Consider the following 23508-nt stretch of genomic DNA (forward strand, 5'->3'; position numbering starts at 1 on the left):
CAATATCTCCATTTTCCATAGTGCCAACTGTGGATGTATTTCAGATCTCTACTAAGGAAAGATTTGGGCTGGGACATCAGCTGAAAAAGTAAGTCTGGAAAAGTGTAAACCCCTCTTTTTAAGTAAACATTATGTATTTTTTAGTTCCTGGCCCATGTCACAGGTTGTCAGATTGGTTGGACGAAAGTGTTTTGGTTTTATTCAAGTGAAAGTACCATTTTTTCCTCTTTAGGTTAAGTTTTGACAGTTGTTGCAGAGAACCTGGTTTGTGCTGCCTGTCAGGGTTTTCTGTCAGTTTACTGTCATTTAGAAAATAAGCTACAAAAGTTTGAAAAGACAGTAGCTAAGTGTTTGATTTAATGTTTCTGCTTAGATTATGAGGTCTCTGTAGCAGGAATCTTTGTGAGCATCATGAATACCATAAGGAGGCAATACTTTCATGGTGGCCTCTAAGGTTTACCAAAGTAATCAGGCCACCCAGTTTTGAGGACAAGAAGAAAGAATAGTAGAAAAAAAGCAGCAGTTTCATGTGTTCCTGATACAATTCAATTTAATAGAATTTCGCTGAGTAATCTTTTCTTATGTGCTTGTGTATGTGTAATGAAATGACAGGAATATAGGCTTTAATATTTGATCCTTGAAACAGTAAGACTCCATTAAGAAAAAAAAAAAAATTTGCTGTTTGGTGTTTAAAGAAATTTAGTGCAGCATTTTCATAATCTTGCAAATGAAACAGTTATTAAAATCTCTCTGATACGTGACTTTGAAGAAAAAAATTAAAAATCTCCCCACACATGAAAACTCTTTTAAAACATTTTAGTATGAACACTGTCTCTGATTTGTGCACTGGGTAATTACCAAAGGCTCCCATAGGACATTTTCAAGTAAATAAACCACAGATGAGCAGAAATCAGAATACTTGTGAATCCCATGGCCTGTTGTGGCTGTGAGCACCAGGTTATTCATATTTGAAGATTCACTAAATTTTCAGTAATGTCCATACTGACTTCTACTTTGTCTTTTGCTTAGTGCTCATAGACCCTGAATGCTAGATTAGAATCACAGAATAACGTAGCTTGGAAGGGACTGCTGGGGGTCATCTAGTACAACCTCCCAGCCCGAGTTACACTAAATTAAAAGTTAAATTAGTTCACTAAGGACCTCAGGCAGCTGAGGTGTGAAAATCTGCAGCCTTTCTTGGTAATCTGTTGTACTTAACCACTCTTCCTGTGGATGTGTTTTCTTTATAGCCTTTATGTTTCTTAGCTTCCGTTAGTGAAACTTGCAGCCACTGCCTTTTGCTGTGCACATCAGGGAAGTGTCTGGCTCTAGCTTCATTGTAAACTCGTCTGAGTAGTGTAATACTTGACATGCCTAGATTTATGCCTTTGGAGAATGTGCCCCTACTTGAGCAGTGTGGATGTTGTATCTTGTCTCTGCAGTCACTGAGGAGAGAGATGCCTAAAGCTGAATGGGATGTCTCTGAATCAGTTTGTCTTTAGATCTCCATGAGAGGCATGTGTCCATTAAGTCTTGCAGTGGTATTTTATGCAGACTTTATTCTCAATAAGAGTTCCATGTGAATTAGTCTTATCTGGGGGCGGGGGGGAAACAAGGTTTTTTAAAGAGCCGAAGTGCCTAGTCATTGGTCCGCATATATGATAGAGAAACTCTGCCTCTAGGGTGAGGATGTTGCATTATCTAGCCTACATGGTTCACAGGTAAACCCTAATATTTAACTGCATATGACTTGGCTATAATAAGAAAATCTTTTTTCTCTTTCCCAATTTGCAGAATCATGCAAACATTTGTAACACAACAGTGGAAAAACAGCAAAGAGAAATCTAATTGTACGCACAATAAGAAGGCGTCTGACAAAAAGGTGAAATCTCCTCTGCACATCTTTTCTACGTTGCGCAGGTAATAGCAAGTAAAATGAGCTGTTACTATCATACCCTGTTCAAAATCCACAGCATACTTCTAAAGGTGAAATGTTGACTTTTCTCCACAGAGGAGTGCTCTGTTTCTACCTTACCTCATGTGTTTCCAGTCATTTCCTTGCATGACTTCAAAAGCAAACTGGGTACTACTGCAGTTTCTAAGACTATTTGAAGGCAGAGTATTTCAATGCCCTCTGAAACATTTCAATGCCCTCTTCAACCCCTCTGAAACAGCCATGATTCATCTGTAACTGGAAATAATTAATTTTATATTACTTAACTTGGTTATATTTATATATTTACTAGCTTCGTAGTATTTGACTGCTACTTTGAAGAGTAAGAACATATATATGCAATTTTGTGGTTGTCCAGCTGTTCTTTCCACAACTGTGTGTATTATTACTATTTTTTTTCATCTAGAATGGTCTTTAATCAGACTGATTTTAAGAGCTGTAGAGCACCCACTCCTCTCCACTGTTTGAGTAAATGAGTGTTCACCATTTCTGAAATGTAGGCACAGAATTTCAAAAAACAAAGGCATTAAAAACATATGAAAATAGTTTGTGAATAGTTCAGTTGAATTCATTATGTTACCCATACTCTTAAGGGCTTGTAAAACGAGGCTATGATTTTACCCCTTTCAGGAATATGACTATTTACTCTAGCATGTTTGCCTGTTTACAAAGGGTTGACAAATCACCCCTTCTGTGAGTTTGTATTGAGTGCTTCTTTGAACATTTCTTCTTCTTGATGAATTTTGTAATTCTAATTTCCACGTATTTAAAAAAATAGAGAGGGTTAATATGGAAATCACTCACATTTGATGAAGGGAGGAATGTCAAAGATGACTGAAGATCTGTCTTCTCAAATGGAGAAGAGGAAGATGGTGTTATTGTGTAGAGTAGGCTCGCTTATTGCCTACCATGCCACACAATTGCCCAGTGCTTGCTGAAACGTGGGGTTTGGTTTTATTCAGAAAGGGCAGACAAAAGACAGCCCAATCCTTCTCCTGTTGATTTGCTCGCTGGTACTACAGTTCCAGAGATCACTTAGTCCAAATGTGGGGACCTTCTCTCCCTCCATAGAGCGCCATTCCTACTTTCTGTCTGCCCGAGGGTGGTAATGAGCTAACTGCAACTGTGAGTCAGCCTCCACATGCATTTTCTACTGTCATCACTTGGTAGCAGCGTGGGGAAAGCTGCCAGCCTCTCCCCTTGGGTTTTCATGTCTTTTTTGTTTGATCAATGTCAAAAAATACTACAAAGATTGGGGTTGCTTATAAACCATAGAAAAATGATTTGGCATACCTGACGCTGGTTCTTGCTTTGCAAGGACAGTTGAATGTGAACATTATAGAAATGTAAGAGATCAAGTGTGTATTGTTTTGTAAAAAAAAATAATGTCTTTTGTTCTTTTATTTTTGTATTCAAAATATGAGCCCCATGCATTCTCATTTCCAGTGTTAAAGAGCTAGAATCTGTTTAAAACAGGACAGAAGAGCGTCAAATGGTCTTCCACAAAGCATCCAGATTTCTGTGAGGTTTTTAAAAAAAGTTAATTTCAGCAGAATTAAATTTGATTTACTGCCTGCAAGTTTAATTGCTCATTATATCTTCCGTACCATCTGCACATAGAAATTGTTATTCCATGCCCAAAAGACAATAATTTGAATGGGATCATGCCATGATGGAAAGACACATTTTGATAAATGCATTATAATCTTGTGTGAAATACACACTTTCCATTTCAAAAATATTTTCCTGAATGAATAGTTTGTTTAAAGATATAGGGACCTGTACCAACAGCTGTAAGTATATAGCCCTAACTTCTACTTAAATAGTCATCTCGTCAATCAGTGAGAGTTTGTGTATACATAGGACTAAGAAGGTATTGGGAAATTGGTCCTACATACAGTTGTTCTTTTTTTTTATTATTATTATTTTTATGTTGGGCTGTGTTTGCCACTAGTTAAATACATGAAGACAGGCAGCACGTAAAAATTTGTATGTATATCTGGACTTGCTTGTTTCATGCACATTTTTGATTATTCTCCAATTATGTCTTCCCCTCCTTTATTTTTAAGGTCGCCAAGTTATCCTCCACCTGGCTGTGGTAAAAATAAATCAAAACTGAAGTCAGAACAGGATGGCATCTCCAAAACTCACAAGCTGCTGAGGAGGACTTGCTCTAGCACAGTTAAGGCGGAGGATGTGTGTGCCACAAAATCTCACAGAACCTTTGGCCGCTCGTTGTCTAGTGACCCTAGGGCTGAACAGACAACGGCTATTAAATCGCACAAACTGTTGAACCGTTCTTGCTCTGCAGCTGTCAAGCAGGAAGAGTGCATCACTTTAAAGCCCCATAAGTTATTAAGTAGGTCATGTTCTGGGGATCCTCGATGTGAGCACAACAGCACCTTGAAGCCCCATAAACTTTTAAGTAGGTCTTACTCTAGTAATCTTAGAGTGGAGGAAATGGATGGATTGAAGAATCAGAAGTTACTCAGCAAGACCTACTCCAATGCCCCTAAATCATCCAAAATGGAGCCTTTCAAGGAGTCCAACATAGCAGAGGGCAGGAGGCTCTCTCTTACCTCAGGGCTTATTGGTATCTTAACACCATCTTCATCATCACCTTCACAAGCTGCTGTGCGTAGTGTTTCTTTTTTTATTCTGCTCATTTTCCCCTCATTATTTTCCAAACATGTTGTTATGCTTATTATGCAAAAGTATTAATATTCAGGGGATATGTTAGAGGATATTTTGGAAGTTTTTAAAATTAACTGAAGAACAGTGGAGTCGGCTTTTTAAGGTGGATTTAAAATACGCATACACATTTATGTCATAAAACCAGAATCTGCCTAGGTGAAGACAGAGTTCACAACTCACCTTGAATACAACTCACTGTACAGTTGCTGGCCACAGGAAAAGTTCAGTCATACACATCCTTCCCTACCTCCTTTCTTGCTGCAGGAAGAAGAGACAGTGTGAGCTTCTGTGCTGCAAAATTGACATGGTCACAGAGGTCTTTACTAATTTCCCTTTTTGCTTCATGGGGGAATCAGCCATCCTTTGGCTCATTAAGGTGCCAAGTCACCTCTCCTTCTGGTCTTTTCATCTGTAATTAATATCATACTGGAAAAAATGCAGTCATGGTTCAGCTCACCTCTTGCACATTTGTGCTTTGTGAAAAGTTTAGCCTTCAAATGCATTGGTGGCAGCTGGAGGTCAGGGAAGGAGTTAGGCCCACACTGCCCACCTTTCTTTCCCCAGAGATATGATTGATTGAGAAAACAAAGGGTAGCAAATATTGTTATTTTAAGACATGGAGCTCACACTTAATTCTTCTGCTTCTGCCTGTGGAGCCAATCTGATTCTTATTCAAAACAAGGTCTGATTAAAATAAATGTCAGCCTAGAGGGAGTTCTGTACCTTACCGATTCCTATAACAAAAGTACTTTCTAATTTATGCTGTTTTACATTGAAAGAAAAAGGCAGGAGGAACCTGAGTGGGATCTGAGCACAGAGACCTGTTAGCATGGTGCTCACAGAGGTGAGATTTTAATAGATATAAAAGAAAGATTTTCAACACTTTTGTGAATTACATTAGTCATTCAAGCCTAAGCACATAGTCCATATTTAGATAGACAATATGCAGTTAAAATTTAAAGAAAGTTACCAAATACCAGTTCATCAGAGTGGAGTGAAGGTGTGGGTGTTTCCATTTGAGATTAAAGTTTTGGGGATACTAGGATATAAAACCTTATCAGATTTTAGAAAAGCTAAAAATCCATCCCACATTCAGCAAATAAGTAAAAGGATTGATTATTTGTAATTGTTTATGCAAATTAGATATATTTTAGATGCAAATATTGTTTAATTAACATATTTACATACAAACATTACAAACGTTTTGCCATTTCCTTATAATTAGTCTACCAAAACTGAAGTTGCCTCAACTTCTTTCCTTGCAGCAAAATTATGGTGCAAAATGCATTCCGGTACGAGACCGTGGCTTTCTTGTGCAGGTAGGATGTCATATCTTACCCGTTTTTGAAACGTTCTGGAGCACAAGCTGACTGTTAATTATTTATAAGCAGATGTTGTTATTCTCATTTTCATTGTTCTCAGACTATTGAATTTGCTGAGCAGCGGATACCAGTATTGAATGAATACTGTGTTGTTTGTGATGAACCCCATGTGTTCCAGAATGGCCCTATGCTGAGGGTAAGTTGTATGCTTGCTGGGACAAACAATGCATTTTCTAATGCCTTAAGTAGCAGTGGACCATACAAAGTTGTTAAACTATTGAATTATTTCAGATCTGTTTCATCCTATTGTTCATTTAAGGTGCAAAAATGTAATGCATAATAACTAGATTTTACTCTAAATTTGAAAAAAAACAAAACACATTGCAAGTAAGGGAAATGAAAAGTAGGCTTGTATAGAAATCATAGAAATTTAAAAGAGTTATATATTTCACTGACAGCTATTATGCTAGAGTAGCCATAATCAGATAAGCTACAGGAAGTGCATTGGGATGTTTTCATGGTCCTCTGGCACCCTTATAAAAGCTCAGGGTCATGTCAGTCCTTGAGCTTCTGTCTGAGCTGTATTCAGATGATACACTGGTGATAATGCTACAAGGTCTTGAAGTGCTTCTGGCCCTTATTTGCTCATGGACCTCTGGAAAGAAACATTCTCTATAATGTGATAAAAAAGCCATGAGGAGACGTTCTTTGAATTGTCTGATCTAGCAGTGACCCAGGCAGTGACCGAGGCCAGGAGCACTGTGGTGGTATGCCCACAGTGTGGCCAGTTTCACAGGTTTTCCTTTCTTCCAGTCCCATATGAATGAGAACCAGGAATTTTCCATGCTAAATGATGCATCCTCTCATGCTGTTTGGGAGTGCATGCATTAAACAAGAATAAGATTCATCCTGAAAGACACACTTTGTCTCAAGCTACTGGATCAGTGCAGTATTGTGAAAGACGAGGATAAAATATAGGAGGATAAAATTTCTTAATTTTAGGACTGATTTTGCAGTTCAGAATCCTTCTCATTTCACCTATTATGAGTTCTGTGGAACCCTGTGTAATCTAAAAAGACACTAAAGCCATGGAAGATTGTATTTAATATCAGTGTGTGGATGGTCCAACGCCTCATTACAGTTTTTCAGTGTGGCCAGCAACTACATATGAGTTGAAGCAGGCATCATCTATGATAGTCCCATGGAACTAAATTCAGAAAGGTTACTGCTTACACAGAAGTCATGTCAGAGTTATTCCCTGTGACTCTCAGTGGCACCATGGTCAGGCGTTCTGACTGCAAGCAGGGTATGCACATATGCTGCTAATAGGATTTGCAAAAGCATCTATGTATTGGGTTTACTCTGATTTAAACCATAGGTAAACCTGTGTACTTTTTGAATATGCTATCAGGTGTCTATTTGCCCCCTCAAGCTCATATCTGCCTTTTAAAAACATGGCTTTCTGTCAGATCTGTCAGCAACAAAACCCTGAATAGAAGCCTGTGGAAAAGGCACCAATTCCTTCTCTTTCATCTTTGAATGTACTACATGCACTGTCCGTGACAGAATGAGATTAGACAAAGTGAGTTATATGTAAAGTTTGGGTAATATAGTTATTTAAATCACCAGGTTTTGTCTGTTGTCCATAGGACAAATCAAACTGCAGGATTTCTTCCTGTTCACACAACCATTGAACTATTAAAAAGAAACAAAATTTAAAGTTACCTGCTCTAAAATAAAAAAAAAAAACAAAAAAATCATCTTGCTTTCCCACCTTAGAGATCAAAATCCCTCAGAATGACTTTTCTCTCAGACATCTTCTCTCAGCAGAAAGAAAGGGCATTTTCGCCATTCTTTTGAGTTTGTCAGTGCTTCAAAACAAAGTTAAAAATATATTTGCCATTAAACACCTATTCCTCAGTGCCTTTGCAAGCAGCATAATCTAACAAGCTTTGCAAAAATGCAAATGTGTCCTTGCATAACCTGGAGAGATGGAGATAGCAGGAAGAAATCTAGCATGCTCTGTGTATGCTTGAATGACTCAATAAGCAATATAGAGTCTCCATTAATGATTCTGCAGTGCTGTAGACGGTGAGAAGGGAAGGATCTTAGTTTGAACATAGCTTGAGTTTGCCAAAGGATCTTAAGGAAATTTATGCTTCATTCTTCTGAAAGCTCTGATAGAGGCAGCTTATAGTAGTGAATTGTAGGGTTTATTTACCTGCTTCATCTGCACATACATATGCATATGTAACTCTGTGTGTGTTTATATAAACGTATACAAAGGGAGCAAAGAATGACCCAACTGAAAGAAGACATTTAATACTGCTGCAACAGCAGATCTCAGAAATACAGTACTTTATTAAGTAGAATGGAGAGGACTGTCATTAAAGGTAAAGCTACATGGGATCTAGCTTTAGGTCACTTCATGGATCCCATATGTAGTATCCTTAGCCTTCATAAAGAGGTTGAGAGTCCTTGTGGTTTTGATACCACAGTAACTTCATCAGCTGTCATAATCATCAGCTGCTTTTATTTTAAGATTCTGTGTCTTGATCCCATCTTCTACAGATAACCATTTCTCAAAACCATTACTTAGTCTCTCTCTATAGTTGGTTGTATATAATAAGATGCCACAGATTAAATAGTCCTGGATGCGTCACCATTCTCTTTCTATAGTTCCTCCACACAGATCAAGGTGGGGTCATGTCTGGGTGTATGTTTTCTTAATGATGAGGTTCACTTCTGTGACTTGGATCTTTTTTTCAGTGACAAGGCATTATGAATTTTAAAAAGGTTAGCAAAGTTATTGCTTGAGAAATTCTGTTTAAATGTATTTGATTTTTATTTTTTTTGTCAGTCTAGCTTGGTTTTCTATTATTTAGTGGAGTTTTATGCAGTTTCAAAGAAGACATACTAATTGCCCAGAGAGGTTGTGGTGTCTCCTTCTCTGGAGATATTCAGAACCCACCTGGATGCCATCCTGCACAATGTGCCCTAGGTGATCCTGCTTGGCAGGGGGATTGGACTAGATCGACTAGGTTGGACTTCCAGCCTCAGCCGTTCTGTGATTCTGTGATTCTGTGATGCCAGTAAAGAGTTTGATTTTGCAGTCCTCTATTATGTCTGCCTGAGACCTTTTCTGAACTGTGGTGTAGTTTAATTAATTTCCTTGAAATACAGCTTAAAATTTTAACAATTGCCATCACACAATAATGACACTATTTTAATACTTTAATGATACTTAAAACTCCCATACCTTGGTGTAATTTTTTTGTGATGATCATTAATGACTTGCACAATTCTGGTGCCAGCCCTGGTACAGCTGAAGATACCAAGCAAAGTTGTGAGGTAAAGCTTTTCCTTTCTGCAGGTTTGCACTACAGGCTGTGTTTTTGTCTTGGTTATACACTACCTTTGAATTAGTCTCTCAGTGCAAGCTTTCTTTTGAGAATTGTGACTCTTTTTCCTAGAATACATTTTAGGGGTGGCGGTCTGTTTTTAATACCTATTTTAATTTACTTCTGCTTTCTTAAAATCTTGACATCTTATTTCCCATAAAGTAAGAGGAACTTGATGACAATATGTGTCGTTTTTGAACAGCTTAATTTAGACACTAGATCCACTTGTCAGATGTACCGTTGTATGGAAGATGTCTGTTGTACAACAGCTGCACAGCACAATTGCATATGTTTAGTTTTATGTTCTTACAATGGACACCTGTCTTACTCCAGAGCTTGTGGTATTAATCTAACCATGCAAGTGCTCCCTGCTAGTTCAGGGATCCTGTCATAACACAGGAATCTTTGGAAGTTGTTAGGAAGTTGTTAGTTCTTAGTGACTTACTGAAGATGAACAAAGAGGAAATTCTTATATTTCTCCTGATAATTTCTTTGTGGAACAAATTATGGGCTTTGGATGACAAACAACCAGTTCTCTTTTGAGCTTCAAAAGTTACCTGACATACAGAAGAATACCATATACAGTCCCCGCATGTACTCCATAAGTGTTTGCATATATAAAAATACAGTATGTAGACACTGTAACTTTAAAACACAAACATAATGCTTTCATTTCTCTGAAATGGAGGAAGGGGTCTTAGAAAAGTACATTAACACGTTGTATACCACTTTTTTTTTTTTAAAAAGGCCCATGCTTGGAAAAGACCTCCAAGATCATCTAGTCCAACCATCCCCCTACCACCACTGTCACCCACTAAACCATGTCCCTAAGCACCACGTCCAACCCTTCCTTGAACACCCCCAGGGACGGTGACTCCACCACCTCCCTGAGCAACCCGTTCCAATGCCTGACTGCTCTTTCTGAGAAGAAATGTCTCCTAGTTTCCAACCTAAACATCCTCTGGCACAACTTGAGGCCATTTCCTCTCGTCCTCTCACTAGTTACCTGTGACAAGAGGCTGACCCCCAGCTCCCCACACCTTCCTTTCAGGTAGTTGTAGAGAGCAATAAGGTCTCTCTTGAGCCTCGTCTTCTCCAGACTAAACAACCCCAGTTCCCTCAGCCGCTCCTCACAGGACTTGTGTTCCAGTCCCTTCACCAGCTTTGTAGCCCTTCTCTGGACACGCTCCAGGGCCTTGATGTCCTTTTTGTAGAGAGGGGCCCAAAACTGAACACAGTACTCGAGGTGCAGCCTCACCAGAGTACAAGGGGATGGTCACCTCCCTGCTCCTGCTGGCTGCACTATTCCTGATCCAAGCCAGGATGCCGTTGGCCTTCCTGGCCACCTGGGCACACCGGTGGCTTGTGTTCAGGCGAGCATCAGCAAACATCCTGAAAACAGTAGAAGTCTGCTCATTTGAATCATTAGACAGTGTCTCATGTTACTGTCTTTGAATTTATTCTGAACACAGTTGTAGTTCAGGTCAGTAAGATGTAGACTACTACTTGTTTGTAAACTAATGGCCAAATTTTCCTCCTGAGACTTGAACTGTTTCAAGAATATTTTTAATTTTTTTGATGATGTTTTCAAGTGGTTGGTTTCTCACTCACATGGATTGTAAAAATAGTGAAATCATCCTGATTTCTGTCAAACTAACATGTTAGACTAAATATTAGAAGTAACGTTAGGAAATTGGAAATAGGAATAGGAAATTCTGATTCCTGATTACTGTCCATTTTTACAGAATTTAGAGATGTGTGGAAAATGAGGACCTGTTCCTGTTAACGTTGTAGGCTTTTTTTCCCCTGTTGTCCATGCACAAAGTTGAAGAGATTCTTTAATACCTGCCCTAAAGAATTTTCAGTCTAGATGATGTACCAAATGCAGGATGAAAGGTGGTGTGTCCTCCTGTGGTTTTCTCTGTGTGAATTGCTGTAGAAAGGGGAAGGCTGGCTGAATTAGTACTGGCAATGATAGAAACACCAACAGGGAAGATGCTGCTGAGGGAGGTAATATCCTTGCTCTGCTCCTGTATACAGTGTTTGGGCTTGAAAGAGAAGGCACTTCCTGCGTAAGGTATAAATATACAAGTGTGAAAGATAGTTTGGCTTCTCTTTACACAAAATCACAGACCAGAAGGCATCTCTGGAGGCCATCTGGTCCTACCTGCCCTGCTCAAGCAGGGACACCTGGAGCAGGTTGCCCAGGTCCATGTCTAGATGGCTTCTGAATACCTCCAAGGAGGGAGACTCCACAACATCTCTGGGCAACCTGTGCCAGGGCTTGATAAAGCTTTAGATAATGCTATTTTTAGCTTCAGATAAAGCTTAGATAGAGCTAGTCCAGTATGAAACGATAAAAGGAACTGTCTTCCAAGAGTCCTTCTCAACAAGTGCCGGGTCCTGCACCTGGGATGGGGCAACCCTGGCTATACGTACAGACTGGGCGACGAGACACTGGAGAGCAGCCCCGCAGAGAGGGATCTAGGGGTTGTGGTTGACAGCAAGTTGAAGATGAGCTAGCAGTGTGCCCTGGCAGCCAGGAGGGCCAGCCGTATCCTGGGGTGCATCGCTAATCAGTCGAGGGAAGTGATTGTCCAGCTGTACTCTGCGCTGTGCGGCCTCACCTTGAGTACTGTGTGCAGTTCTGGGCACCACAGTACAAAAAGGATGTAAAACTGTTGGAGAGTGTCCAGAGGAGGGCGATGGAGATGGTGAAGGGCTTAGAGGGGAAGACATACGAGGAGAGGCTGAGGTCACTTGGCCTGTTCAGCCTGGAGAAGAGGAGGCTGAGGGGGGACCTCATCGCAGTCTACAGCTTCCTCACGAAGGGGAGTGGAGGGGCAGGTGCCGATCTATTCTCCTTAATCACCAGTGATAGGACCTGCTGGAATGGTGTTAAGCTGAGGCAGGGGAGGTTTAGGCTAGACATCAGGAAGAGGTTCTTCACCGAGAGGGTGGTCGCACACTGGAACAGGCTCCCCAGGGAAGTAGTCACTGCACCAAACCTGTCTGAATTTAAGAGGTGATTGGACTGTGCACTTAGTCACATGGTCTAAAATTTTGGGTGGACCTGTGTGGTGCCAGGAGTTGGACTCGATGATCCTTGTGGGTCCCTTCCAACTCGGGATATTCTATGATTCTATGAATATGATTTGGTTCATCTAGCTGTAAAAATGTGTTTTGCAAAACTGATGTCATAAGGTAGTAAAGAAACTTCAACATTATTTGTTTCTATATTAAAAGAACCAAATATTAACATTTTTAAAATGCCATATGAAATTCTTCATGTTACTCTAGAACTAGTAATAATATTCTGGGGATGAAATTACTATTTTAATAATGCAACAGTTTTGCTGGTAAAATACTGAAGAGACATCTTGTTTTAGGAATTCAGCATGTGATAACTACTTTTATGATAAACATTTAAATATAATGAGATCATGAGTGATTATCAGAAGTGGTTATTTTATTTAAGGATCTGATTAAGCATTACAAAAATATATTATCGTATTCAGCTTTTAAATAGTATAATTTAAAATGTGTAGCTAATGTCTATCTTAGTGTCTGTATGCCTTCCGGATTTCCTTATTTACCATTGTTATAATAAAGTCATTGGTAAAAGAATGTCATGTCATGGATTATAAAGATGTGCCAGACAATTTTACAGGAAAAAAAATTCCTTGAACATATTCAATATGATCATTAAAACAAACAAACAAACAAAAAACACCTCTGGAACTCTGGAGATCAGTAATTTTGGAGTCAAGAAAGCATTCTTTACACTGCCACCTTGTGTTAAAGTCTCAAACCAAGACTTCTTTAGAACAAAGCAGGAAATAGCCATAAAAAAATAGCAAAACTAAATATTGAAGTTAATTTCTTTGAAATTTAAATGCTGGTGCAGACATCTCCACTGTTTAAACTTCTGTCCATAAAATATGAATGTAAAACAATATTTGAAATACCTGCTGTTAGTATTTAGCTGTAAAAATAAGTACAGTGGGGTAGTAATGATATATCTGTATTTATATTTGTAACCTTACATTTTTAGAATGTTTTTCATGACAAAGTGCTCAGTTGTGATTTATTCATGATGAGTAAAATCATGGCCTTGTTGAGCTCCCACTGACTGGAATAGGTCTTGGATTGCTGCATCCTTTGGATATATGTTTCTTAGCCACCAGTGAATAACATAGTGGTATTGATGTTCCAGAATTAGTATGCCATTTAGGAGTGGGAGGTTTCTAGAGTAGAATAAACATGAACTATGGAGAAAAGTGTAGATATACAAACGTATTTAGATAGACTGGAGTTTAACCAAGATGATGGAGATGTTTTCATTCTTGTGGAATAACGTTGTGATCTTTCTTATCTTTAATCCACCATATAGCCTGGTTTTATCTCTTTTTATGAAAAAAAGCCACTCCAGTTACAAGCAGTACTTTGGCAGAATGGACTTCAACCACTTTATTGTTTACTGAATGTAAAATGTATAGCTTGTCCTGTAGCCAAGATCTTAACTCACGTTGCCCAGATAGCACTCTATAATGTTTGTTTATTTGCCACCTATTTATGTGTTCGGAATGGAGGAAAAAAAAAAGTGTCTAATCTTTCCAAGAATAGGAATTAAAAAGAAAAGCAGAAAATAAAATCTGGATCAACCAAAACAAACCCAAAAAGAAGTGACAGTTCTTTCTCAGTCTATTCTTTAATCTTTCTACAGTTTATATCTGCTTACCACCATGGTATCCCCTACATCTTTCAGCAGTGTGTTCCATATTTCACATGAATATTGTGAGATTGTTTAGAGAGCTTACCTTACATATTTATAGACAGATAGGTTATTTAGTAAATTATTCCTGCTCTATGGCAGGAATATACACACATATATACACAGTATATAAATCTTGGGTCAGTAGTTTGACTTCGTTTGAAAATTCAGAACAAAGATGTACTTATTTACAATTACCTGTTTTTTAAAGCAATTCTTAAATCAGTGCAAGTTTAGCCATAGTATACAATTCTATGATGAAGTACTTAATTTTTAACGTTTATTTTTAAATATATATTTTCCTATAGCATAAGAACCTGTCAATAAAAGTTGTTAAAATACAGGTCTGAATTACAATTTTAGTTGTAATAAATCTTATATTTGTAATCCACAGTGTGGTAGTACCAGTTGGTTCACTCAGAATTATAAAACATAGTGGAGTAGGCAGATGTGCATTTAACTTGCCTTTCAAAATAATCTTGATCATTACTAATTAAAATTGCTTAAGCTGTGAAGCTTGATGAACCTTACATTACAGTTAATGGTATTTCTGGATGGCTTCAGTAATGATTTAACAAAGTACAGAAATCGTACAAGTTGGACTCGTATCTTTACCTTCTAATTCTGTGGGAGTGTGTTCTAGGAGACACATAACCTAAAACTTTTTGTTTTATCAATTTTGAATTGAAATGACCTTTCTGTTGTACTAAAGGAAGCTTAAAAGTATTGAATTCATAAACATATTTTGCTCTAGTGTTCTTAGAGGTAATGAGAGTTTACATACAGCATTGAAATAGCATTGGTAGAAAGTATGCAAGCACCTCGTTAGTGCTGGCCTTCCTGTTGTGCTCATATTTGCCTCATATGTCACATCTGTAGATACAACTGAGATTTCTGTAGCATTTGTTCATTCATTTGAAAGCATGACTAATAGATATAAGCTATGAAAGAGCCAGGAAAGCAGCTTTCCTGCAGCTCTGGCTTCAGATATGGTAATGGTATCCTTATTGGCCTGAATATAATTGATTCTTAGGTACCGTGGAGTCAGGTGTTAATGAATTAGCAACTGCCTTTCCTTACAAGTATAACTAAGAAATACATCTAAAAATCCATACCTGACACAAACTAAGAAATGAACCTCAAAAACTTGAAGGGTCCCTTCCAAAAGAAAGCTTTACCCACCAATTTCCCTTCCTCACTTCATTCTTTCTCTCCTTCCCTCTCTCTTCTACTCAGCCCCTCCCCCCCATATATTTTGAATATTATTCCTGCTCTATCCTCAAACATCTAGTAAGTGTAATGAAGAGAGACAGAAGTTCCTCCTGTAGAAAAGCTTTACATGTACCATGGTTGAAAGCAGGAAACAAAACATGGATTTGAAGATAGCTTTCACTTCCCCGACTGTTCCCTTCATTAGGAGAAGTGAGATGGGCTCTAATGGTTTCACCTTTACCATTTGTTACATTTGCTGTAAGTCAGCCTCCGAGCTCTCCTCGAGCTTCTCCTTTTAGATCAAGAGTTTTTAGGTGTGTCAGTCATACTGCAGCCACATTAGTGGCTGTGTGACGTCCCCCAGAATGCAGGAGAAGGTTGCACATTGCTCATCTGAGCACAGCAGCAGCACATGTTTGAAAACAGCAAGATAGATCAATATCAGTTATGAAGGTTTCAACTCTTTTGAATTGAAAGAATGTCTGGAAAATATTTTAAGTAATGCATGAGTCCAGGGATCAGAATATGTCATAGTAGCTGGATGGTTTGCCCATCTGCCATTTGCAGGTCACTGCTGTCAGAAGAGATACTTAAATCATCTCACACACAAACTCTGACCGAACCTTTTTTTCTTCCCAGTGCTGTGGATGAGTGCTACTGAGCATGCAAAGATTGGGGGTGGCTAAAGGAAAACTCTGAAAGCATTACTCTGCTCAAAAAATGCTGTCTGCTTCTATCAGTGCCTTCTGCTTCTCAGCATTTTCAGTCTCAGGTTAACTGCCCAGCTCTTATTTTCTTCTGTCTTTTTCCCACTGGAATAATTATCTTACTAAATAGTCTTTCAGCACCAATGGTCTTCACTTAGCTAACAGTTTTGTGTAAGCCAATGACCTTACATTAATTTTCTCCTTTCAAGTTAAATATAAGGTGTATGTGTGAGAGCACTGTTGAAGGGGAGGTACAACTGCCCACTAGATTTGGGAAACGAAGTTTCCCGGTCAGCTCTGGAGGCCTTCAGGGTGGTGGTTGTAATTGGTAAAATTTTGCATGCCCCTAACACTGCACTGTTAAGTGAAACTCAAGTTTGGGAACACATTCTTAAGTGTATAAATCCTATTTAGGCATGTATTTCCTTTTTGAAAACAATGGAAACTAGTAATATAAAAGAAGTTGGTTATTATATACCTTTATGGATACAGGTCCACATCAGTAATGACATGTCCTTTCATATACATAAAAGTTCTTAAAAACTTCAGCTTGCTGAATTACTATTACTAATTATGTGGCCTTAAACCAAATTGAGAGTATCTAGAAATGACATTGGAACAACATCACATTTATATATTTGTTACTGTTTTTGTTCTTGTTTGTGTGTTGTGGCTAGGGGCATTTCTTGTATTTAAGTTAAAAAGCCAGAACAAGACTGTTCCTGTCTGATGGGCTCACATCTCATTATAAGAAAAGAGACAAGTGGCAGTATGCAAAATGCTAGCAGCAGTGTAAGAGCTCCTTTGAATTACAGTTTTACCATAAAGCCTATGATTTTCTTTAAGCTCTGTCTTCTAGAATTGATTTATTACCTTCTTTTTCGTATTTTTTCATTGATTCTAGCATGAACAATTTTGGACAAAACCAAAATAAGGAAATGTGATACTGGCATCATCATATGACAAAGAAAGGCTCTTGGAATGTCTACTGCTTAATTTTAAGCCAGACTTTTCCTTTTGGTGGGAAAGGGAAGAGTTTAAATGGTTGAACCTTGCTAGTGGCTGAAGTAGTGTGAAATGACCATACCAACATCTCTTAGAACATTCTACTAATGTGGATGGGAAAATTTAGTTAAAAGCTTCTGATTGGGTTAGACTGGGACAACTATCAGAAACAAGACCCAAAAGTGCTCTGAAAATGTCTAGAGTTCAGATAAAAAGGCATCTAGAGTGGGTATATGAAGGCAGGCTATTGAAGTGTCCATGTAGCTGAAGGGCCCTCATTATTTCCCCATTCAACTGACAGAGCCCTGACACTTTCATGTAATGCAAAACTACATATTTGTTCAGCTTTTAGTTGAAGAGAGTATGTAGAATGCAGAGGTTGTACAGAGTTCAGTTTTTTTCTGGGTAGTTCTTTCTGTGATTTTTTCTTTAACCAAAGGTACTTCAGACAGGGATTTCAATATTTCTGAAGGTAGACAATTTACTTCCTTGAAAGCATCAAAGACGACAAATTCAAACTAGAGATACATTACTTTTTTAATAACAAGTTTAAAAAATTGGAGAGAAAAATCTGGAAGTGCTGTTTATTATTTACTAGAATTTTGTACAGAAAAACCATGTGGCTTCCTGACATGTTTGTTTCTCAAATAGAAATGAGTTTGGTGAAACCCATTTCCATTACTGGGAAAAGTTTTTTCTTGTGTTTTGAAAGAGATTGACAAAGCCATTCATCTGGCTTTATTATCATGTCATTTACTATATGTTGTATCACACTTACTGGACTGTGAATTTCTGTGAAATGTTTTGGGAGCCCTTGAATGATTTTGTGTTCAATTTCAAGGTATTTTCCATAAATGTCTGAATATTGAAATACATACCACTAGACTGTGGCTAACTTGGGAATGTGGTGATCCTTCAGTCTGCATTTCTTAAAACACTATTTTATCAGCATTGTCTTGTCAAGTCTTTACTCTAAAAAATATTCAGTAGGCATGCAGGTTCATCAAATACGTAAAGTCAAAAGAATTTTATTTAACCTATCAGTATTTTCTGTTCCTCTTCAGAGCTCAGATTTTGCTGCCTTGTTTCTCATACCTGCAGTTCTCCAGCCTTAAGATCTTAGCTCCAGTGTCCACTTGAGAGAAAAAAGCTTTCCAAATGTCAAGCATAAGTGCAATGATCATTTTCCTTATTTCCGTCTTCCAGCTACTCAGACATTTCTGGGATCATACAACAGTAAGAAAAAAAATAAAAGAAAAAAGAAAAAAAAAGACAAATCCTATGTTCCATTTGCTATCTGTAAATCTCAGGGTAACTTATTTTGTTGAGGTTATAAATAGAATGACAGCAGTGAGTATCTTCTTAACCCTCGTATTCGTGGCTAAATTATTTATCAATCCTTTGCTCTCAAATTAGAGACTGCATATACTATTGAATGTTATCGACAAGATGGCAATGCCACCATACTTCCGCAGCTAAGCATGTGATAGAGGCACCTTCTGAATGTGAAAGACTTTGAATAATGACAATAATAAATACTTTTTGTCTAGTGTGCAATGGCACAGCGGATTGGATCATGTTAGGCTTCATCTGCTGCCTAATGCAATGTAACATAGCAGATAAAATAAATCAAATGGATGATACTCTTAGACTTGAAAGATGATAGCTCATGTAAAGCAATTGATATAAGAATATGAAAATGCAGTACATTTCAGATGTTTATTGAAATCTACAATCTTTGAAAACAAACAAATGCATATTTTAAAGGCTATGAAACAAGTGACTACAAATACAGCAGTATGCCTATTACTGACAAAGTTGTTGCCTGAGATGGAATTCAACTAAATTTTATGGTTTTTTTTTTTGTGTGTGTGTTCAATTTTTTTTTTTCTTCAAGGGCTTCTTAGAGGCATTGACTTGAAATTCAAAGCATACTACTGCGATTCCTTTAGTGATTATCATGGTAGCTAGACTTGGAATTCTTAGCTGTAAAAGTTCAGTAGTGCTTGCTAGAGATTGTTTTTAAATTTCAGTGAGTTAGGATTCAATAACATGGATTCAAGCAAACAGTATACAAAATATTTTTGCTTGTTTTCAGTATTGTAATAAAAAGTTTCATTTATTGGGGTCAATTTTAAGGAAGGCTTTAATTTATTTTTCTTGCTTATATTTGTTTCAACTATTTGTTCATTTTTAATGCTTATAACAATTAACTTTTTATGATTCATTACTTGAGCCTTTTAAAAGTTGATCTGCTAATTATTTTTTAGTAAATAAGTGTGCAGTAACTGTAAGGAGTGTAAATGATTAGGGAGCATATGAAGGCATGCCTATTCATAAAGCTGTATTTTTTGTTCCTGTTTTATGCCTCATGAAGGCATAAGGCTCAGGTCTCATTCAATTTGCAGAAGTTTATATATGTTTTTTATTCTAGTATTGTGATGGCATCGTGAATTGAATTCTTTTGAAAATCAAAAAATGATTCAACAGCGTCTTTTTTTTTTTTTCTTTGGTATCATAAAAAAGGGTTCAAGATCTTTATTTATAAAAATAACATGTAACCTTCACTGATACAGTTTTTATTCAATGAAAATGTAATGTATTTTCTAAAAATGTACAAATACATTGTTAAATTAGTTTTTAAAGAAATAAACCTAGCATCTTCAAGTTTTTGTTTTTCGGATCAAATTTTTGACTGTTTTCAATAGCAGAATAATAAGCTGTGAAGAAGCCTGCATTTTTGAAGTGGGAATGACACCATTTAGTTTCTGGATTTGTTCTCTACAATTTTTAGTTATATAAGACATTTGCTATCTGATAGGACAGTTTGAAGGACATTCGGGTACTGTAACTGTAATTTTGATATTGTAATCTATTTGTATTTGGATTTCATTTTTGTTTAGTCTTTAGGAGTACTTACGAGTTTTAGAGTTCTCAACACTTGTTTTGCACGTTATTAAAATGCTACTGTAATGTATCTTCCTCAATAATTGACATGTATTCATAATTTGAAATTAATGCTGCAGTTAAACATCTGTAGAACAGAGTTAACATTAAATGTGTTCGTGCTTTTTTTTTTTTTTTTAGGTATTGCATGATAAAACCAATAACCTCAAACTAGAACAAAAATACAATTAACTTTCTTTCTCTGTGTAGCCCACTGTTTGTGAACGGGAGCTCTGTGTATTTGCTTTCCAAACATTAGGAGTGATGAACGAAGCTGCTGATGAAATTGCAACTGGGGCTCAGGTAGAATTGTCTAATAATTATTACATATCTGATTTTCTATAGTGTGTGCAGTTTTTTCAGTCTCTTCTAACATTTATTTTACTTGTATTCCCTGTATGAGTATTCTTTGGTAGGTATTATTTATTTGTACATTCTTATAGCCATAAATGCACTGTTTATGCATGACATTTTCAGATGTTAGTAATGAGGTGCTTCCATTGTTTTCCTTCCATGTAATTAGAATAACCCTCTTTTCTTGTTCTGTTGTATTCAGTTAGGTCACCTGGATTGTTAATAAAGGCAGACATTGTCATCTGCAGATAATTCCCATTTATTTTCACCTAATGAGCCATTACTACTCTCAAGCAATTAATAAGCCACTTCCTGTTCATGGTGTTGGATGCAGCTATCCACTGAGCATCTGTTATTTTGATCATTAAATAACAGTGAGAAAGTCCTTATTGATGTTTCTACATAGATTTTTTTTTCTATCTTCTCAAGGATTAGGAATTTAACACAGCCTTGCTTTCTGACTCTAAATTCAGTTATTAATGTATTTATAACAGTATAAGTACTTGTGTTTTTTTTTTCATGATTTTGTATGTGTCTTAAAACAATATTTTAAATTATGTTTTCAAATCACCATTTAATCTTAATTTACAATAGTTATAGGGCTTCAGTATATTCAGAAGTTAAAATGGCCTTTTCAGATCTTATGGAAAAGTGCATTCCTCTCTGATTACCTAAATATATGTCACTGACTGTGCACTTCCGTGGTAAGCAACATGTTTTTTGGAAGAGCAAACATTCAGTTCAGTTAGCTTTAACTAGCACTAATGAGTCTAGCCACTGGAAATAAAGTATTTGGCTAAGTGCCAGAATAACGTCTTTTAGCATTTCCTCAGAGGAAGAAACTTGGAGTAATGTCTTCTTCCCTTGAGAATATAACTGAAGACCTCAGTTATGTCTTTCTGTAGTGCTGGACTTTTATTTTCTGAATGTACCATACTTATATGGTATTTAGGTACAAGCAAGTAGCTCTCACTTCTGTTTTTAAATATGGCTTAGAGGAGAGGTGGTCCTTGTTAACTCTCACGCTTTGTTTTATGTAGGTCTTACTGTTACAGACATATGCAGAGCTTTCTCTAGCTCCCTAGAGCACCTCTTCATCTACAGAGCATTGCTGAAGAGTACTGAAGTGATTACAACCTTAATGGTGCTTAAAAAAAGATAGAAAAAACTTATGTTGAGTGTTCTATCGGACTGAGGTGACTGAATTTTGTTGGGTCTCACTGTAGTGTTAGCATCACACCCAGCTCACTACATCTGATCTGGTTGAGCTCTCTTTCCTGTTTGCAGAAAGAGTTCAGTGCTTTTAGGGTTTGATTCATCAGAGCTATTTTTGACAATAGTTTAGGATGGTGTGAGTCACAGCATAGGCTATCAGCACAGAGGTTATTTTCTCCATTGATTATGAAGAGAGTTTAGGCAGACTAGTAAGATGTAGGTGTTCACACCGTGAATCTCTACATTTCGTCAGATAAAACTTCCTCCAAGTCTCCAAATCATTTTGTGTAGTGAAGAATCCTAAGTATAGGTTCCCATTATTAGAAATTACATCCTGTTTTTCCTACTGTGCTTTCATCTAGTTTCCTAAGGTAGACACCCCTACTTTGTCACTCACTGTCTTCTGATGGCTCCTTCTTAATGATAAGAGATTATACTTGATAAAACTTTCAAGGTCAAATTCACATCACCTTCTTTTAGTCATTGTCAAAATACCTGAAAATTAAACACCTGATTTTTTTTTGGTAGTTTGGACTTCCTGTAAAGAGCAAGGGAGGTACTGGGAGATTTTTTCCTCCTTGAAAATATTTAAATCCTACCTGAGGTACTTCAATGCCCACTCATAGGAAGGAGAAGCTCACATCCAGCTATAAGAACACTTACTAGGTCCACAGCACTTCCTACTACCAAGGAACACATGCAGAAGTTTGTATTATGTTTGCTTTAGACTTATCTTGCAGTTTCAGCTGCTGTATATTCCATCAGCTCAAAACAATGATCGCAGGGGAAATCAGGGGATTAATTAAGACTAATCTATGCACCTTTTCCCCAGGTTAAAACAAGCTGCTGTTATCATGGTGAGAAACAATATAGAAGTCAACATTTGTTTTAAATGAAGGCTTTGGGATGCTGTTCTAATAAGAACTGTGCCAGTTTGAAGACAACATCCCACTGTGCAAGTAATAAAGGAAGACAACTTTGGATCACTGTATTAAGCAGTCTGGAAACTCAAACAACTCTTCCCTAGTAGTGTTTTGCAACTGAAAGCAAAGAAGTGCCTCTAAGAAGTATGAACTTGGGCCCAGTTTCATGGTAATACACAGCTGCAGGCCTGGTTGCCCAACCTGGCTGTGTATAAAGACTCCTAGTCCCCTTTGCAAATACTAATGCAGATGCCCTATTTTTGAAACATCTGTCACATCTGTAGCTATTATATTCTGGATAGAAATCAGAACACCATGGAGAAAGCAATGATTATTTAAGTAACTTCATTTTTCAATATATGTGAGCTAGTAGCTGAAACTAACAGAATATTTTTAAGCAGGTAGAGAAAATTGTCCGTTCATGCTGAAGGAGCAGAGGAGGAGAATGACAACCGTATGACTCACTGCAGCATAGTTCCTTTTCTCTTTCATTATGATTCTTATTTTCATTCTTTAAAGGACCATAATTTTTATTTCCTCCGTATGATCAGATATAATAGCAGACATATAATGACTTCCAGAACTTGAGCTGTGAGATGAGATCTGATTTATCTGGAATTGTGAAAGGAACCAGGGATGCCTACTAAGTACAAATCTTCTTGCCTTTTTGTTTCTTTCATGGAAAAGTCCATTTTTACAGAGGAATGTTTTCAGATAACACAGAGAACCCAGGTGGAAATGAGCCAATTTGCAGTGATGTTTTTACATAGCAACTTTGAATTTCATTATCAGTGGGATTTGAGTTTCACAGCTGCCAGAAAGCTGCTTTATCTCTGTTTTGTGATTGCTGTAGGCTCTTTTTAATCTCTAATTTACTAATTTTGAAACAATTACACTTAAATCTGGTGCAAAATTGTGTATGTGTCTACATGTGCCTATGTGAATGTCTGTACCCATTACACACATGAACTTACAGTGAAATCTTGGAAATCGTAGTTAAT

At 37.3% G+C, this 23508-nt stretch overlaps 1 protein-coding gene across 3 annotated transcripts in view; it reads left to right on the forward strand.

The window, feature by feature from the left end:
* Positions 1-23508, forward strand: part of PARP8 (poly(ADP-ribose) polymerase family member 8) — a 110443-nt gene that overhangs the window by 72764 nt on the left and 14171 nt on the right. For 2 of the 3 annotated variants that reach the window (XM_050716197.1, XM_035566126.2), the window contains 6 exons: positions 22-88; positions 1795-1920; positions 4024-4588; positions 5914-5967; positions 6071-6166; positions 20226-20318. In XM_050716197.1, the coding sequence (XP_050572154.1) occupies positions 22-88; positions 1795-1920; positions 4024-4588; positions 5914-5967; positions 6071-6166; positions 20226-20318 (1001 nt within the window). The remainder of the gene's footprint in view (positions 1-21; positions 89-1794; positions 1921-4023; positions 4589-5913; positions 5968-6070; positions 6167-20225; positions 20319-23508) is intronic. The other variant, XM_035566127.2, reaches the window with a different exon arrangement.

This window comes from Cygnus atratus, chromosome Z (genome assembly GCF_013377495.2).
Source record: "Cygnus atratus isolate AKBS03 ecotype Queensland, Australia chromosome Z, CAtr_DNAZoo_HiC_assembly, whole genome shotgun sequence".
NCBI classification, from domain to species: Eukaryota; Metazoa; Chordata; class Aves; order Anseriformes; family Anatidae; genus Cygnus; species Cygnus atratus.